Source organism: Lygodium microphyllum, chromosome 25 (assembly GCF_053477565.2).
Source record: "Lygodium microphyllum isolate KBCC chromosome 25, Lygodium_microphyllum_v1.1.10, whole genome shotgun sequence".
Lineage (NCBI taxonomy): Eukaryota > Viridiplantae > Streptophyta > Polypodiopsida > Schizaeales > Lygodiaceae > Lygodium > Lygodium microphyllum.
Window position 1 is genome coordinate 69,472,796 of NC_141159.1, and position 20,633 is coordinate 69,493,428.

The window sequence follows — 20,633 nt, forward strand, 5'->3', positions numbered from 1 at the left end:
GAATTTTAGACCGGAAGGTTTAAACGGGAATTTTGTTACATGTATGCCATGTGTCACAATTTGGGCACAAATTCCCAAAAGAAAGAGAGAGCATTTTTTTTAAAAACGTAATAGGCAAGAGGGGCAAATTTGAGGGTAAAGTTTTGAGGGGTTGAGGGTAGATTCCTGCAAGTACATCAACTATGGAGAGTACTTCTTCGTCTCTGACTCATGTATGGAGGTAGAGCTTGCTCCCTCTGGTCAACTCTCTGTCTATGCTTAGAGAAATGCTCTGCATGATGGGTTGATTCCATCGAATGTACAGTTCTGTGTTTTTCTTTGCACTTCTGCTAAGGCAAGAGCCTCACTATCCAGGTTCAGGAGCAGTTGATTGCTTCTCCATTGCAAGAACTAAAGAAAGTAATAACCATGTCACATGGAACAGGGTTTTCAGCTCTAATTTAGTGCTGTTTGTGGGACTGTTTTACTACGGGAATGATGCCAGGGTCAAAGGGTTTATAGTGCAACTGGTATGGAACAGATCTGGAATGGAATAAATGTGAGAACAGGTCAAGAAACAGGTAAAAACAACAAATACAGAGTTCTGCAGACAGCAATTCTGCACTTGAATTATTGAGTTATGGTCATAAAAGTGTTTTCCTACTTGGGATGTTGTTCTGGATATGTTGGACAGTAAAAACAGTAAATACAGAGTTTTGCAGACTGCAATTCATGACTCACAAATCAAAATGTAGGCTACAACATACATACAATACATAATGGAAAGTGAAAGTAGAAATTGATAGTCATGAGTGAGAACCTTGTAAGCAAGCATTTTCATTTGAGGTGAGAACCCCAAGGTAGAGGGGAAGGTAGAGGAGTGTATGGAAGAGGTGGAGGACAAAGAGGAAAAGATAAGGTGGAGATGGAGAAGGATGAGGTGGAGTAGGAAGAGATGGAGAAGAAAATGCACGAGGAGGAGGTGACGGGGTGTGCAAGAAGGACATAGAAAAAATATGGGTTGTAATAGAGAAACAGCCCACATGTTCTTTTAATAAAAGAAACTCTTTAAAAAACTCTTTTGTTTCATGACCTCATTTCGTGAAACGAAACAAAGTATGAAAAGATGGAGGAGGTGATTGGGCACGCAAAGAGGGTGAAAAAAATGCTAAAGAAAAAACAACCCCCATGTTTTCTTAAATAAAGAAAACTTTGTTTTTAATATTTTTTTCATAGAATTTTTTTTGTTTCGCAACCTTATCTCACGAAACTAAGCAAAATGTTTCACATATTTCAAAGTTTCACATTTCACCGGGACAAAATGTGGTTTTTGGTTACCATGGTGCAAACCCTAGCATATCTTCGCGTAACCAACCTATTGCATGGCAAACTACAAATGTACTATAAGACACTACATGGATAAAGGTACAATACCAATTGACAACACAAACATCTATCCATAGCCAGCCCAACTTCTCACCTGTCCATAGCCAAGCCCCACAATTATCTGCAGCTAGACATGCCAACCCCACAACTTCTCACCTATCTGTAACCAACCCAACTACTCAAACCAAACCCACGACCTCTGCTGTTTATATATATGTTTCAGTTTTGTACTCATTGATTGTGAATGATGACTTGTCACATGAGTCATGAAACATCTACTTGGTACTGTCTACAACGTATTTGGACTTTGTTATTAAGACATAATCAACTTGCCCTTGGGCTATTTGTATCGTGCTATTTCAATGTATTAGTGTCAAGTGACATCATCATGTGGGATCTTGCATTCAATCTTATATGGCAGTTTTATGCATTGCTGTTTGTTATTAAGATCCTTTGATTATGCATATTCTGTATCTAAAAGTAAAGGATATTCTGAATTTTTAATGCTGTCCCAGTCTCCTATCCCCTATCCCCTATTTTTAGCCATCCCTGTCCCCATCTCGCATTATCTCTTCTATACCTCATTACACCAACACCCTTCATTATGGTTGTATATAATTGGGTCTCGCTTTTGTATGAATTACAATGCCAGAAAAAAACAAACAAAATTCCCAAAAATGAATAAAGTCCCATTCATTTGGGCAACACAAAAAAAAATATACATCGCCCCTATGATCCTAGTAGGTCCTTAGGCAATCCAAAGTGACACCCTTTGACCCAATGCCTTGGTCTCTTTGAGGTGGGACCTTTTGGGTCACAGCTGAGCCATCTCTTCACTCTCCTTGATCTCCCTTTTTGGGCCTAAGAGGGGGTGTTGAGCTACCAAAACTTGCATCTTGATTATCATAATTTTCTAGCAGTTTTTGGCTCATTAAAACAGTCCCAAAAATGCATTTTTCATTTTGTACACCAAATGAGACTTCTTTTGACTACAACGAGTTGTACAAAAGGGACTCTGTGTGCCCAAGTCATTTAGCCATTCCACCTCTCCATCACCCTCTCATGCCAGCTGCTGCCATCAGCCAAAATTGGCTACCCAGCAGCCAAAGTCTCTACCGATGGAGCGGCCCTTGTTGCCAGCCATCTGTACCGTCTCCAAAGACTGCCACCAGCCACGAAGCATTTCATCCATTCAAATCTTTGTATGGTAGACAAAAACGTGTCCAAAACACATGACAAAAATGGAAGAGAATTGAGGGAATGAGCTCCTGCTCTCCTGCTCTTGCTCTGGGTGAAGGATAATCAAGACTTATTGATTCTTGAGCCATAAAAATTGATGTTGAAATAACGCCTTTGGGAGACCCTCGGGTTCATAAGGAGGCACACCAAACAACAAATGGTATAAATCAGTACTCCAAGCATCTCGGTTTTGACACAATCCACCCATATGCTTTTCTCCACTTGAACTTAGAGACGCACGCATCAACATTTGTTTCATGAGCACTCTTCGCTTTGGTCAATTCACAGTATTGAGTGAGGTACATGTAGCTTTACCTGGTACAGGAGCTAGATGCTATAAATACGAACGACACACCTAACGGCTGCTGATTCTTGGCGCATATGTTAAAGGAGAGACCTCAGATTCCCTTCTAACTCGTATCCTAAAGTACTAACTCATCCTGCAGCGCAGAGTGGACTGGAATGCTCGCAAGAAACAAAGTATCTGTCACATGCCAACTTCAAGAGGTCGAGAATTGCAACTCTATACCAGCGGTTTCTGTTTAAACTTGCGATAGCATCACTTGGCACGTTCTCTCTCTCACCTCACAGCCACTTGTGACAAGCTATGGACTAAACGGCAGGTTAATTTCCGGGTGAGAGCTTCTTACAAATCCGGTGAAGAGACGGGAGTTCCCAGAACAGCATTGTTCCTCATAAGAGACTCAGAAAGGCCTCCAGGACGTCCATCTTTCGGAGAAGAAAACCGAGCTAACGCCGGACAATTTGCCGCGGATTGTCTGCAGCGCCCTCTCTGTCACCGAGGTTTCGAGACGTCTGCGCGGCCCTCGTTGACAAAATCGCAGGCGACAGTGGAAGAAGTTGGCTATGGCTGCAACAACACTGAGACCAAACAAAATCTCGTGCGTAGATTTTGCTCTAAACCCCTACGATCGTGAGCAACCCCCTTGTATTTTTCCTTCTAATTTCTTTTCTTTTTCCTCCTAATGCAATTTGATATGGTATAGATTTATTATCCCGTGCTTACATCAATGGCCTTGTTAGCATAGGCTCTCGTAAATGATTGATTGGATATGTAAAGTACATGGATGCAACATTACAATCCTCGATGGCTCCTTTTGATGCCGAGGCAAGGAGCTTATCTTTCCGTGTTAGCATGCCTCATTGCCCCTCGTGCCAATTTGGCTTTGCTTATCCAAAGGAGCCATCAAGGGATATGAGACAATAAGGAACCTTGCAAAGGGATGGAAGGAGGTAATCGAAAGATTGGATTGGCTCAAAGAAAGCCCGTGAAGGGGGATGCAGCACTGCTATCGTGCCTATGGACCTTCCCATGAGTATTTGATGACAAAAACCCCCTAATAAATACCAATCCAAAATGGGCCATTAGCTTGGCAAACAAAGGCTTAGCTAGATGGAAATATATTTGGAATGAGGAGAGAGCAAAAATCTCCTCAATTCAGGAGATATGTGAAACTGACATAATCTCAATGAAGAGAAAGCTGAGTGGATGGAAGAAGCATTCCATGGAAGAGCCCCACCACCCTCAACCAAAATTAGGCCTCCTAAGGTGAGGACATCATTAGGAAATCACAAGGGAAAGTTGCAATCAAGATGAGGTTGTGAAGGGATTTCCAATAGGAAAAGGCAAAAATCCAATGAAAGTCCACAGAAATTGAAAGAGCAATAACCACATGCCAATGCAGGAGTTTGGAAAAGGAGATTGGTTTGAACATAGAGGGCACACCAAGCAGGCAATTAAACATGCTTTTGTAGAAAGTTGCTACCAAGAAGCTTCCTATGAAGGATAGGATTGGGAGATGGATGTCAATCAACCCAAACTGCACCTTTTATGCAACTTTGAAGGAGACAATGAAGTATCTCTTTTAGTCATGCAAGGAAGCTATGGCTATCTAAAGAAAGTTTAAAGACTAGTTTAGAGCCGCATGACTAAATGAGATTATCAAAATGAAATCATTACTTTTTGGAGATCAAGGCAACCTAGATGATGGGTCCCTAAAATTGTGGAATGTGGACCGGCAGGCCTTAGTGATCAAACATATACAAAATAACGAAAATAGAGTATTGATGGGGAAAGAAAGGAAATCATCTACTATAGAGGTCTTAATGTCATTAGACAAGATAATTTGGTTGTATTTACGGTTTTGAAAAAGGGCATACATGTATTTAAAGTCGCTTATAAGCATTTAGCCAAATGCTAAGGTGCCAAGGCTTGAGGCCTGTTGATATAAATATTTGGTCTATTATCTTGGAATTATATAATACTCGGATTACAAAAAAACCTTACAATTCCTTTGAAGCAAACAATTTATAATGTATTGTCGAGAAAGCACATCCTTGGGTTTGAGTCGACACACCCATAAAACCCAATCCACACTCAAACCAACTTGGGTATGACCTCATTGCCAACATTACAATCCCTTCATAACAACATGGAATTATATTGTGGCATTTGAGGGTCCCTTTGTTCGAGAAACTCATGTCTCAACTTATCATAGAGTTGATTAGCTTTGAGGATTTCCTATTAGACTTAAACCTAGAGGTATTGGAGCTTGTAAATGATAATTCTGAAATAGTGTAAAATTCTAAGAATGCATATCCAAATTGCTTGATTTGCCAATGTAAGAATAGTCTAATGGGATTCTTGTAAATTTATTGATTATATTTTTTTACGAACATTGTTTAAGCCTTACATCATGAGGGCCCAAATCCCTCCAATAGATCCAAAATTTTGGTCTCATTACCACAGTGTGCATCCTACTATTGATTATATTTTTTTCCGAACATTGTTTAAGCCTTACATCATGAGGGCCCAAATCCCTCCAATAGATCCAAAATTTTGGTCTCATTACCACAGTGTGCATCCTACTAATGACCTACTAGAACATAAGCCTTTTTACATCATTCATCAATTTAAATGTATCTTACTATTATTCCAAAGGATAGAACCTCTTACCTTGGCTTAAACATGTACCTTGTTTATGTACGTGTTTTTGCTTGCCAATGTCTATAGATCGAAGAGAGAAGTTTTTTATCCTTTGCTAGGGAGCAACTAAGCCCTGTGGCCAGTCCCAATATGAGAAGAAACCTTCTATGAGCCCAATAGATGGGCATGAGAAGGCTCAATTCTAAATAAGGGCAAGGTGGAACCCAAAAAAGGGTTGTGGTATTCATTGGCAAAATATTTGTCCGAAATAGGATAACTTGTATAAGCTACATAAGTTGTATTCAAATAGTTATTTGACTAAAAGGTTCATTTTCAATTCTCTTGGTGATGGGGCTAAGGATAATTAACAAACCTCGTGTAAAATTAAGGATGTTATTTTGAAACATATGCAATGTCTTGAAAATATTATTTTATGCTAGCATACTCTCAGTGTTTGATACTTATTTATGCTCAGTTTGATGCCCATTTAGTGTTGGGATTATTTAATGATGCTTGACTGATGTCTTAATATGCTTTATGGGCTATTTTGAGCTGAAATAGCTTAGGTTATATAGAGATATTCATTGTTGTAATAAACAAGGTAGTAAGTTATTTATCAAAGAAACTTTATACTTATTACTACTTGATGCTCTTCAAGTATTGATTGGGATGTATTAATGCTTAGCCTTGAGCTACATGCTTGGATATGCTCTCAGGAGCTTTTGAGCTTTGATTTTGAGCTTTAGGCATTGATCTTGGTTGTGGTTACGTGCTTTGGTTGCCACAGTGGCTTACACAGTTATGGACTTGAAGATTTTATTGGGTTTATGCTCTTGGCTTATGCTTCATCTATCTTGGATGCTCAAATATCATGTATATGATCTATTGAGCTTGTCTTGCTAAGTTGGCATTCGATTTTGTTCCAGTGAGAGTCATTTGACACTTGGATATTTGCATTGAGCTTTGGATTCATATACTTGAGCTTGAACTTCTTTCATTGAGATAGTGGGACACATTGAGCTATGTGCATTCTCTCTTAATACTTATTGGCTGTAGTTATTGTTCAGTGGGTTGATTTGATTACATGTCTTGGATGGTGACACTTATCTCTATCAGCATGATGTTAGTGATATATACATGCTTCCTAGCTATGTGTTGAGTTACTTTACCTTTTGCTTAGTTGGTTGTGCATTTAGCAATTCTCTTTTATTACCACAGAGACCTACTATGTGCATGATGTCTATGCCTACTAGATGTATGGTTTACAGACACATTGAAGATGCATCTCCATTGTTAGCTACTCTTACATATCCTATTTGTTGTAGGATATACCTAGTAGTGTGAGCTTGGATTTTCCTGATTGATTGCCCATAGGTGATCTTTGATTAATTGATGCATTTGTTATAGTGGTGCTATAGTTGCATGTTTATGCATTCTTTATGAGAGCAAATGCTTTGATTTTCATTACTAGCAATTAGTAGATAACTCTACATTTTGGTGTTTTCTTTTGTCTAGAGCTTATCTTGGCTATGATTTGGGGCTAATTTGCAATCATTTATAATAACATGTCTTCTTGTACTATACTTTCATTTGTTGTCATGATGACTAGTGAATAAAATGACATTGCTATATGTAACATTGATAATTAAGATGGTGTTAATTATAGCTACTAAAAGGAATAGATATGGCAAGTTTTGGTGCAAAAATTGGAGATTAAGCTATTGAGACATGAGGGTGTAAAGCTTGAAGGCTTTGATGAGGAGGATTGGGCTGAATTGGATAACTTACATAAATCTACAATCATATTATTACTCTCTAAGTAGTAGGTATTCTACAATGTTGTCTTTGAAGGGTAGACTACATCGCAGTTATGGGAGCCGATCTGCAATATCTGTGATAAGTAGAGCCTTGTCTCTTAAATATATTGACTGAAGCAACTCAAGGACCTTTGTATGAAGGAGGGGACTCCCATATCCACCCAATTCAATAAGTTTCATTCTATTTTTAGCTACTTGGCTTCACAAGGGATTGACTTTAGGGAGAATCTTCCACCATTGTTCTTATTGGTTACATTGTTTGAATCGTAGGACACATTCCATATTTCTATGTGTGCAAATATACTTGTTGATGGGTTGAAATTGTGGGATGTAGAGGGTGAATTATTGAATGAAGAAATTAACAAAAGGGATATTGATGACCAATGATAGTATGGAACTCGCTCAGATGCTGAGAAACACTAGTACATTCCCTCATACAAAGGTCCATAAGCTACTTTAGCCAATACATTTGAGAAGTAGGGCTCTGCTTATCATAGAGATTATAGATTTTCTCCCAAAGATCCCATGCAGACTGCCCATCAATGATAATATTATAATAAACTTGCTTGTTGAGGGGCATGATAATCATGGACTTGCAAATCTCATCTAAGTCACCCCATACATCTTGATCGTGACCTTCAAGCTTAATGCTTTTACATTCAATCTGCCTAATTTGAGGTTTCTGCACCAAAACTTGCCAAATTTGGGTCTTCCAATAGCCATAATTGTTGCCATCCAAATTTTCAATATTGAAGATGGCACTATCATTTGAATGACCAACCATGTTGCAAGAAAAAGAGGCATAGTACAAACCAAACATGATGTTGTAATACCTACAAACAACCCCAAAACTACTACCAAAACAAGCTGAAAACAAGAGATACGGACCAAATAATGAGCTATCCACAAACTATGACCAAAATAGCATCGAATGGAGGAGATTGCTCTCATAAATAATACAATAGTCTGCAATTACAACATGCTAAAAATGAGGTACAACATACTCAAGCTCACTACAAATAAAATCCAAAGCTCAATGTGGTATCCAAGTGTCAAGTAAGCGGCTCCCATTGGAACAAAATCTAGATGCTAGATGAGAAAACAAAGCTCAAATCCTCATGCGAGTGGGATCCAAGCATCTAAGATACATCAAAGTACATAGCCGAGAGCATAAGACCCTATAAAAGCTTCAAGCCCGTAAGGTCATAAACCTTTGAAGCATCCAATGAAGTAATTGACAATCGATGTCAAATGTCCTAAGCTCAAATCAATGCGTAAATGTATTCAATAGCATAACCAAGCATAGAGCTTCAATGTCATGCACCAATACATCTGATAGAATGCTTGAATAGCATGAAAGAGAATTAGGCATAGACTATCCTTGTTAAAAGCTTGTTGTCCTATCCAACTTTAAAATGACGGTCAAGACTGAGAAAAACTGATCTCAATCAAAGCCCAAAAGCATTCCAAGAGCATGGCCAAGCATGAGGCATCAACCATAGACATCGATGTATCATCTCAAGTAGTCGGGAAGCATCAACAGCAATAGGCATATGCTTTAATTGATAAAATAACCTTTAGCATTACTAATTACAGTAGTAAAAATGATAGTAAAACTGAGCCAAATATGGGTTCAAATCGGTCCAAAAGCATTCCAATACATTGGCCAAGCATTCTCGAAGTGTCCAACATCAAATGAACATCCCAAGAGCATCACATAATTCAAGAGCATAATAGTTTCTAGATAAATAGCATTTAGCTCTGTTATGACAGTAATGATATCTATGAGAAAACTAAGCTAAAAGAGTGCTCGAACCAATGACATATGATCCCCCAAGTATCCGACAACAAAATGTAGGTATATGGGCATCCCGAGAAGCATATATGAGCTCCAAACATCGAAGATATGGTTGTCCCTGTTTTATGACAGCATGCTGCCCTATTTGCACAGTTAATAGTTGAAGCTCAATGACTCAAAACCAATGCTCAATGTTAATGGTCAATGCTAGGAGGAGTGGTAAACAATGCCAAAGCCTTTGTCCAAAGCAGGGGAGTGGCTGAGCAAGCACAAGTGCTTGAAAGTGACCACAGTTGAAAAAACGTGTTGTATTTTTAGCCTTGAATATTGAGTTCAATACTCCTTGAAATAAGCTCAATCTAGGCACAAGATTACCATGAGATAGCCCCAATATAGGTGTTGAGAAGTTCTAGAGCAATGAGAGCTCAATATGAATCTCAAGAAGTGGAGCTATGGCTGCCAATGGTGAAACCTTGCTGTAGGTAACTCGAATGAGAGTTGAAGCAATGCCAGATTGAGCTCAAGCTCACAAAGAATGTGGCTCTGATACTAGTTGAAGGGAGAAGCCCAAGTGAAAGCATGAGCAAGTAGAAACAAGAGAGGTGTGAGCTATGGTGGATGGAGCAAGAGAGCGAGAGAGAGAGAGAGACTCAAGATGTGGGAGCTTCAATCGTCACAATGTGTGACCGGCCTTCCCTTTATTCAAATGTCACTGAAAGAAAGAATATGCACCCATCACCTGTAGTGTGCAGGTGCAAGTACTGTTAGTGTAGTAATACACAGGTGACTAGGCACAAACGCCTTGCTCCCCAACACTAAAAATAGTTAGCTTTGATTTTTATATAAGAGATTACAATTTATGGTGGTGCACCATAAATTTTAGAGGTATTATCTCCCCTTCATTTTTGTTCATGGGCCTAGATTTAAGGCACTTCCTAGTTTATGAGCCTTGTTTCAAGGCACTACCTTGGATGGTTTTACTATTTGTAAGATATGGTGAACTACATTGGGGTTCACCCTCTTCTCGTTGCCTTATAGGTAACTATGGTGCAATATAATTTAACTATATAGGTTTTCCTTGCAACTTTACTCCATCGAATGATGCATATCTCTCATGACTTCCCCTTCTTTGTCTTGTTCTAATAGGGCTTGTGGGAAGAATTGGCTATATGGTGCTTGTGGGAAGACTCCTCATCAATGAGCTTGGTGAACATGCTTGTTCTAATAGGGCTTGTTGAGGCTATATCTATAGACTATTTAATTGTCATGTCAAATGGATTTGTATAGTTGGAACCTAGTGTAAATTGGTTGAATAAGAGATAGACTACTTCTTATATGTCTATCAAGCCAACCGAAATGTGAGCTTATTAGAATTGATGGATGAAGATATCTCTCAACTTTCTCAATCACATAGACAACAATCAAGTATTCTTATTAACTATTGCACTATTAAAGCTATTAGCAAAGCCAACTCTTTCTGGCAAGTACATGCAACTAGCTATCTTGAAGTTGTACCATTATCGTATTATTGTGTGGTAATAGTATTCTTGAGATGAGGTTGCACTCTGTGACTTTTTGGAGTTTTTATTTTTCTATATCAGCATGGTGAGAAGGACAATGATTGATTCCACCTAGGACACTTGCCCATCTACTCAATCTGTGTGTCCCATTTTTGCACACACAATTAGAACTTTATCTTGGCTATTCACTCCTACTCATGACCAGGTCGACAAGCTTCTTTCTCAACTTTTTTTTCTCACAAACTTGCATATATATATATATATATATATATATAGATCACATTATTTTCATGGTGGTAAAATTCCCAACTCAAGTATGTGTTTTCTTTGCTTAGTAGGATCCAATGTATGTACATAATGAATTAAATTAGATATATCCCATAATTTGATAGCCATATGTACCATAATGACTTGAATCATAGCTTGATAATGACGTGAATTGTAGACTCTCCATTTGACACCTACTAACACATGATTACAACAAATTTGAAGCACATTATAGATAATAGGCATGTGTGGATATTATGTGATTAAAGTATACTATCTAGCACATCATAGATAATAGGCATGCATGGATATGATGTGATTAAAGTATACTATCAGTTGTTGGCATATAGATCCAAGTATACTATCTAGCACATATGAGAGCTTGTTTTGTGGCTCTAAGTTGCTGGCATATAGATCCATTGATTTTAATGTAGTAATCTATAGCTTTCAAAGGGTAGAATCCTTAGATCTTATTAGAGCTATAAAAACATAAGAGAATAGTATCCCTTCTTCCAAGATTGATTGATCCATATATCATTAAATAATCTCACACAATTAGCATGGAATTCTCAGGTGTATCTCATTGCTTAACCCTATAGGATTATTAAATGTAACTTAAACAAATAATCATTCCCCCCCCCCCCATTCCTTTTTTTTTTTTGAATAGACACCCACGCTTTTTCCTAGCATTTGATGATACAAACGTGATGTCTTGCTTATAAAGTGCTATAAAGGGGGTTAAGCATAGTATTCTTATGTGATTAGTTGATCATTGCTTATAAAATAAGTGTGATCATATGCAAAAGATCATATGTAAAGGATAATGCACAAAGAATAATATGATTGTACAGCAAAAACAAAGCAAACATGTGAGACACATTAGCAACATGTGCATCTTTTTGTAAAATTCACACGCAATGACATTTATTTTTTCAAACATGTTATAAACACCACATTAAACATGTTAGAAAAAACATAGTTTTATGGCTTAATAAATGATTGATTACATGCATCCCCAATTTTAAAATTGTGCACACACTATTTTTGGCTTTTGCTTTGGGGAAAAAGATAGAAGTTACACACACACACACACACACACACACACACACACACACACACACACACACACACACACACACACACACACACACACACACACACACACACACACACACACACACACACACACACACACACACACACACACACACACACACACACACACACACACACACACACACACACACACACACACACACACACACACACACACACACACACACACACACACACACACACACACTCGAGCTTTGCAAAAAGAGGAGCAGTTGCAATGAAGAAGGCACTTGCTTGCTTTGATTCAAGCTTACAATGTAAACTCTTTGTTTGTTCTTGTTCATCTTTTCACTTATTGTATCGAGCGATGAATGTAAATGCTAGCATGAGACAGTGGAGGGTTTGTGAGATGTTTATGTAGAGTAAATGGACTATTTGTCATCTATGTTAAATGGAATACTTTTGCTCTTGTCGATAGGCATTTGAATTGGCTCTTTACTAAATGTGTTGTAGTGTACTTAAAAATGGTTTTTAATGATATTGCCATCGAGAAATTTGACATGTAAACTATTTTTCTCAAAGCATATGGTCTTTCATGTTTTTGTGAACACTCTATAAGCTTGTTTAACAAGTAATTATATGGGGTTTTTAATGTGCTAACTTTAGTATACATTTTTTACTTTTTTGGGTGTATTTTCTAACTAGTTTTTAATATACCTTAACAATTATCTTCTTCTAACTTTTCTATTCAATTTTTATGTGAGGAGGGTGCAACATTGTCTTATTTATTTCTTAAAGAAAAGGCCAAAGGGCATCATCATCTCACTATCAAAGCTATGACTATTTATATTTAGCTTGATGTTTGGTGTAGTTTTTCATACTAATGGTTTATTAAAATGATAGTCGAGTGGGTGAGGATATCCAAGTTGTTGCTCAACATTGTATGATAGTTTGGAGACAAATCCGAGGATATGTGGAGTTGATGTGTGTAACACTAAATGTGTCTAAACAAGAGCAGCTAGGCATCTAATCCTTAAGCCATATAGCATGACTATCTTAGAGGTTGTGGTAGTTAAGCTACTAGGAGGAACCTATCATTGTGACATGGTGATATGGTGATCAATGTGTTTGGGAAAATCCAAAACCTTAGATTTGGGATTGGTGGTCTATAGAAAGTGATTAGGTCATGCTTATGTATATATATATACCTATGGTGATGTACACACATGCACATACATATAGGCTATGCATACATGCACGTGTGCTTATGCGTAGCCTATGAATATATGGGTATGTCTATGTATGTGTGTAACCTATGTATATGTGTATGTGTATGTGCACACGTATATGCATAGGCTATGCATACATCTTATGTGTAGTCTATGTATATATGTGTATGTTTTCATAGCCCATACATACATACATACATACATGTGTGTGTGTGTGTGTGTGTGTGTGTGTGTGTGTGTGTGTGTGTGTGTGTGTGGCCTATGTATAAGTGCACATGTTAACCCTCAGACAAGCAAGGTGGAGAATGTAGAAAATCTAAAGCAAAAGATAACAACTCCAAGGCAAAAGTGAAACAGAAGATGAAGGCGCACCAATAAAAATTTGGAAACACAAGAAGTGCAAAAAAATCATAAATCAAGAAGAGAGGTGCACAAGAAAAAGCACAAGTCCATACTTTTATAAAAGAGTGCAAGGCGCATAATGATTTATTTTAAGAGCGTCGGCGGGCTCTCACTCGTGCAAATTGTAAAGGTAGATGGGCGATAGGAAGTAAGCTAGGAAGATAGGAGGACAATGGGAAAAAGGGCCTATGGCCATGTAAAAAAGGGAATAAGGGGATGATTGCCCAAAAGGGATTTAGAGTTTTGTATATAAAGTTGAAAAGTGAATGAGAATCTCATTCTTGTGTGTGGTCAAAAGTAGCTCTCTTCTTCTTCTTCTTCTTCTTGCTTGATTGCTTGAGCTTGTGCTTGAGAGAGGAGTGTGAGAGTGTGAGGGTGAGGGATTGTGGTGGAGAAGCTCTCCATCTTCTCCTCTCTTCTCCTCTCTTCTCTTCTCTTCTCTTCTCTTCTCCTCTCTTGCTCGCAGCAATGGAGCTTGGAGTGTGGATCTTAAGGATGTGAAGCTTCCACTTGGATCATGGAGCTACCAAAGTGCTTGGGAGAGGAGGCAACTCAATCAGGCATGGAGGTAAGCTCACTACACTCGTAGAGAGAGATAGCGCATCGGCTATGTGAGAGGTAGTAACACTTGAACAATAAGTAGTCCGTGGGTCTTGGTAGTTGAGCGTGAGCTCCCAACATTTTGGTTCCGTTGCCAGGACCAACGGATTCAAGCCTTGAGTGCTTGTGCACTCCAAATCGAGCATCGAAGTAAGGGTTTTCCTCGAATCGGTGCTTGAGGTAGATAGGTAGGAAGCGAGGGAGTTTAAAGAGGTATTTGATCTCCTTAGCAAGTAAGTTTTTGGTTTTTTGGATTTGAAAAAGTAGATCGTAATGTAGGTGTTTACTTTGTGATTTGAATGTATTAGGGTAGGAAAAAACAAAGGAAAAAAAGAAGGAAAACAAGCATTAGGGTTTTTGCTATCATAATAGGGCGAGGGTTTGATTTGTTTGTCGATTTGCATTTTGAAGTTTCTTTGCTATTCCAATATATACAACTCTTCCCCTCTATCCATAGCTTTGATCTAGAGGTGCATGCGATATGCAGTGACAATTGTGTGATTTGATTGATTCTTCATCGCATTTGCCAAAACTGCGCCACATTCGATCCATCTGACTGACGACGATTTTGGGCCGAACCCCAGAATCGGCCCTCAGCCCTCTTGTGTCTGGCCATTCAGCCCACCACCATTCAGATGCTTAGGACTCGGCGTGGCTGAATCAACCATTTGGTCCATCTTACTTGAACACTTGAAAATTTGGCCCTCGGCCCTGCCAACCCCACTCGGACAGTTGACATTTGGCCCGACTGAATTCACCATTCTGACCAACTTTCATTCGACCCACTTGACTCGGCCCACTACCCTTTGGCCATTTAGCCCTTGGACAACCATATTCGGATTGTCCGAATTTGACATTTAGACAAGTTGTATTCAACCTTTCTCATTTGGCCCTCGGCCATTTGGACGGGTTGAATCGGAAATTCGGCCCCTGCAATTCAGACTTGCTCGATCGAATTTGGATTTTTTTAAAATTTTAACTTGTAGACCCTGAAATCGACCCAAAGACCATATAGAGCCAAAATCACATTATAGATCTATCATTAGGCTGAAATCTAGAGCAAGTAGTTCAAAACTTAACTATGAATAGTCCTTCAAATCGCTCATGGTATTTATCATAATGGCCTTGTGGGCTAGGAGGGACTGTCCCCCCTCCCTCCCTGGATTCCTACAGAGGGGGCTCTACCCCCTCCGCACCCCCAAGTAGGCTGGAGAGAAAATGTGCGCCGTGATAGGTCCTCCAAATTAGATGCTAGTGGAATAATGGCTCTGCACAAGCATAGATTCTCACTTGTAAAATAGCAACCAAAAGCCCAAACTCGAACAAAGACAAACAGAGACCCTAGAACCTTAATGGGCCAATCTAGCCAAAAAGGGCAAAAAGGCCACACCAGAAAAACATGTATATGTTGCATTTGGACTGCATCTAGTTAAAGTGGAATGCAACAACATCAAGCTACAACCGTGAGGATGACTAGACATGATAGTCTTGACAATTGCATTGAACGACATTGCATAGATGACCTAAGACATCAATAGAGAATCCACATCTAGTTGTGCAATTAGGGACTCAAAGGCATGTATCAGAGGGCTTGAACATATAAGCCAAGTCTTGTAAGATGGAGACATAGTACCACTTGCTTATCTTAGGGTCAAACTCACCACAAAAAGAGAGCACTGTGTTGATGCTCTCATCGATGAGGGAGCTGATTTTAATATCTTGACCTATGAAGCATGGACCCTACTAGGCCAACCAGAGCTCACATTGACTAATGCAACTCTTAGTCCTTACAGGGGACACCCACAAGCACTTATAGGGAAGTGCAAAATCCTTGTAACTATTGAAATTGAAAGCTTGCCTATCCTATTTCATGTTTCTCCAAATAGTTCTAATTGTGGAAAGGAAACCCTTCTAGGAAGACCCTTCAAAGGGGTGACGAAGTGTGAGGCCGATTATCTAGCACATAGGATACACTTGACACTACTAGGTGTGAGGATAATCACAACCTTTAGTAAGGGTGACCTCATCAAACCTTGAGGGAAAGACACGGAACATTCTAACATACCAAGCAAGCCTAGTAACGAGAGCAAGGACTTGTTGAAAGAGTTGATACAAGCACATATTGAACAGAGAGAACCAGTGAGCGAGGCCATGATTGAAACAAGACGGTCAGGAGACAATGCCAAGGATAGGCTTTGGACTTACAAATATCATAGAAGACCACAACAAAAGCCCAAGCCTTATAAACAAAGGTATTGATGGAGAGCCAGCACAATGCCGCAATGGATATACAAAGTGTTGCTACGTGCTCAAGGATATTACGCAGGTAACCAATGGATTTGGATACCAAAACCCCCTACTAAACCACCTCTATCAGTTGAAGGCTATACCGTATCAAAAGTGAAGAAGTGCAGGAGGAAATCTAAATGAAAATCCAAGTTTCGAGTCAACAACATTGGAGTGACTGAGCCCCTCACGATTGAAATTAGGAAACAAGCAGGACTATTCAAAAGGTAGATCCTCAGCCTAGTGTGCTTAACGACAGATGTAACTGTCGAGTGTGCACAAAGACCACTAGTGCCCAAGGAGCCTTTGACTTCCCAAGAGGATAATGAGCACCACATGCGCAACCTTGCCAAGGATAAGATTGATTGCTTAACAAAGAAAATGGTAGAATCATCTAGCAGTCACGAGCAAATCTTCTTGCCAGTGTTTGCCGACTAGGAGCAACTACCAATGCAATCAGATGAGGAGCTAAATGGAGGAGAATTAGTTGGAGCTAGACTCTCCAAAAAGAGAGGCAGTTGTACCCTCATGACCTAGCGAGGTTGTTCAACAGGCTGTGGCTATGTCCCATGAGAGCACACTAGAGAAAGAGAATGCTGAGGCCCAACTAAGCACATCAACGACTGACCTAGTTCAAGGTCCTGAGTCTTTAAAGGATATACCTCGATTGCCTAAGAAAAAGAGGAGAAAACAACAAAAACAATGGGAGTTGCAAGTGGTTGTAGATGCCAAGAACATTGAGACCAAGAGTGTTGAAGAGTTGAGAAATAAAGTATTTGCACGTACCTACGTCCTTGCAAATAAACCCATTTCCATCTTTCCTAGCACGTACCTACAACCACTCAAGTTATTTGCACGTACCTACGTCCTTGCAGACATGGCCACATTCCTTAGGAAGCATCTTGAGGGATATTTGTCATATCCGCTATCCTGGGAAGAGCAAGAATATCTTAACGAGCACTATGACAAGCTCCTACATGACGAGGAGGTCGACAAACTATGCTTAATTATGACATTCAACAAAGCACTTTGCCAACCAAATCTCTTAGAGATAGAGTAGCTAAAGCGACAATCAAAGCCAATTCGAAAAACGTTGGTTTCAAAACCATGCTACAATGGTCGAACTTGGAGCCTAGATTATGATAGCAGTCTCAGAGGAGTGACTGGCCAAATGGTGTTCTCAAAGAGACCCGAACCTATGTGGCACCAAATTTCTTTCGAGTATTGGCTATCATTCGGGGTATGGACTTAGTTAGAACTAGCTAAGAGAACTCTATGATAATTGATAAAATTCTCACTGTGAGGAGGAGCTGCATGTTGCCATTAGACTCGGACAAGGCACCATGCTACTCGATGTTGCAAAATATCTATTGTTACTGAGTAGGTTACCACGATCACTAGATATGTATGCCCTAGTCTAGTACAGTCGTGAGTTCTACAATTGGTTTTTATCCTAAGTGACATGGATTCATAAACGTGTACATAAATAAACAATGTGTTTTGTAAATGTGTATAAATAATACCAAAAGAAGCAAAGTCAGCACACACACCAGGAATGATAATCAAGCGCATGTGATATGCGTCAAAGTCAATACTATGGGATTCATATAAGTGATGTCTTTTTGAGCTGCACTTGCTCATTATGGTTGAAGCATATGACTTGCATGTACTCTCACGAGTTGCCAAGTGAATATAGGATGACACAGGTCTCCGTATGAAAGCGTTCAATGTCCAAGTCACCCCCATAATACCACCAACCCCACAAAGAGCCATTACAGAGAAAGCAACAGAAATACCAAGAATAAAGAGCCATGATGGAATCCTCGCTTGCGGGAAGAGAAAATCACCCCTGCAGAAAGCACACATTGCATTTGAGCATGGCCCAAAGCATAGTCATTGGCTACTCTCTTTTTCTTGGCCAAACTCTCATCTGGGTAGGAGCCATGCTCTCAACAATGTCATCAACCAGGATCAAATTGCTAGATGCTCTGTCCCTTGTCCATGCACAATTCACTCTAGTTGCTACCTCAATTGTTCTGATGTCTCAAATGTTACAAAGAGGAACCTAAAATGGCAGGGCAAGATTAAGGTGGCAAGCTCCCGTTCACGATGGAAGAGCAAGAAAAGTACGGCTTAATGGTAGAAACGAGGGGTTTTTGTTGGGGGTAAAGGCGCCTCTGCCTAGCTGCCCGTGTATTACTACACTGACAGTCACCGCCACTGCACACTGCAGGTGGCGGGCATCCGTCTCACTGTCACTTTATTCTTCATTCTTTTAGTGACAGTTTGAATAAAGGCCTAGTCACACATTGTGACTATTGGAGTTCCCATTTCTAGTCTCTCCCTTTCTTGCTCTTGCTCTCCTGCCATAGCTCTCAAGTCCAACCTTCAATCCATCACTCCCTTTCAACTGGTATCAAAGCTTTGCTTTCCGACTCTTGAGCTTGGTTTGTGGCATTATCAGCATCCCATTGACTCCCTATTTGCATTAGGTCTCCTTCCCCGCAGCCATATTCGACTCCTTCGAGCTCCCGTCACTCCTCGGCTTCCCGAGCACCTTCCCGGCATTGTTGGGCACCTTCAGGGCATTACATCAGAGGTATTTGATCATTTTCTTCAGGGTTTACTTCAATTCTCAGGTCTCACAGGCTATAAACAAGATTGTGGCAGCCACCATTGAAGCTCCCTTGCTTCATATCTCACTTGCCTTTGAACAAGACTTGCTGGAGCTTGTTTGAGGCCTTCCTTGGCTTTAACTGGACCCCTTCGAAGCTTGGCCACCATTTTTTGCAGCCCCAGGACTAGCATTTACAGTTGGCAGAATCACGCAGCCCTCCCATATGTGTCTTCAGCATTGACAGTCACAACAGCAACTCTCCCCCTCCATTGGCACTTGGAAAGGCTCCATTCCGAGCATATGAACATGCTTTGATGCTTGGTTTTGATGGTTGTACTTTCACTAGTACTTGGTGGACAATAGCTTTGGTTCCACTTTCTTCGCCATGTTTCCTCGATTTTGGTGATTTTTTGGTAATTTTCTATAGTAAACAGCAAGCAGTTTTGAACTGTCTACAGTCCTCCAGCCTCATTATGGCGAGTTCACTCTCTGATCATGCTATTTTTAACATCACTAAGCTTGATGGTACGAATTACTCTTATTGGAAGAGCCAGATTTGGCAGTTGTTGGTGCAAAAATTGCAGATCAAACCTTTGAGGTTAAGTGGGCATCCGCCTGCAACTATGCCAGATGAGGAATGGCTTGAGCTTGATGAGTTATGCAAGTCCACTATTGTATTGTCTCTCACAGAACAGGTTCACTATAATGTCTTTGAGGAAGAACAGAGTGCATGGCAGTTGTGGGAAAAGATCAAAAATCTCTATGACAAGAAAAGTCCAGCGAGTCATGAAGCAGCTTATGGATCTGTGCATGAAGGAGAATGTGACTATGTCTGCTCAGTTGAGCCAGTTCCATGCTATACTCAAGAACTTGACTTCGCAGGACATCACTTTTGCAGAGGATGTCACTCCTCTTTTCTTGCTTGGTACTCTTAATGAGTCATGGGATGTATTTCGCACTACATTATGTGCCTCTACTGCTACCTTGAAATTATCTGATGTTGAGAGTGCTCTTCTGTAAGAAGAGGTTAACCGTAAGAATTTGGATGCCTCTCATGTGTCTCATGCTATGATAGTTAGAGGCAGGAATGATGGATATGGAAAGCATGGCAGTGGTAGTGGCCGTGGACGGGATTCTCAGAAATCTCGGTCCAAGTCTCGTGGGAAGTCACGTAGCAAATCCCGTGGGGCAGGAATGCAGATGTTACTTGTCACCATTGTGGGAAAAAGGGCCATATTAGGCCATAATGCCATGAATTGCGCAATGAAAGGCGCAAATATAAGGGGAAAGACAAAGTGTAGAATAAGTCTTCTGATCGTAGCATAGTACGTGCAAAGTCCAGTGTTAAAATTGAAGAGATCAATGTTACGCAGCCTGAGAATATTGATGATGATGATTATATCATAGCAGATTCTTTTAGTGCTTCGCAGATGATAGAGATACACTCTATGTATGCACAATGTTGGCTCTTGGACTCATGTGCGTCCTTT

General features: G+C 39.9%; 1 protein-coding gene across 3 annotated transcripts in view; it reads right to left on the reverse strand.

The window, feature by feature from the left end:
* The window catches only part of LOC148014346 (uncharacterized), a 153,041-nt gene extending 149,490 nt beyond the window's left edge, over window positions 1–3,551 (reverse strand). For 2 of the 3 annotated variants that reach the window (XM_087667049.1, XM_087667046.1), the window contains exon 1: window positions 3,255–3,550. In XM_087667049.1, the coding sequence (XP_087523175.1) occupies window positions 3,255–3,291 (37 nt within the window). In that variant the 5' untranslated portion in view covers window positions 3,292–3,550. Of the gene's footprint in view, window positions 1–3,254 lie in introns of all 3 variants that reach the window. The other variant, XM_087667047.1, reaches the window with a different exon arrangement.
* Window positions 3,552–20,633: the final 17,082 nt, after the last annotated feature.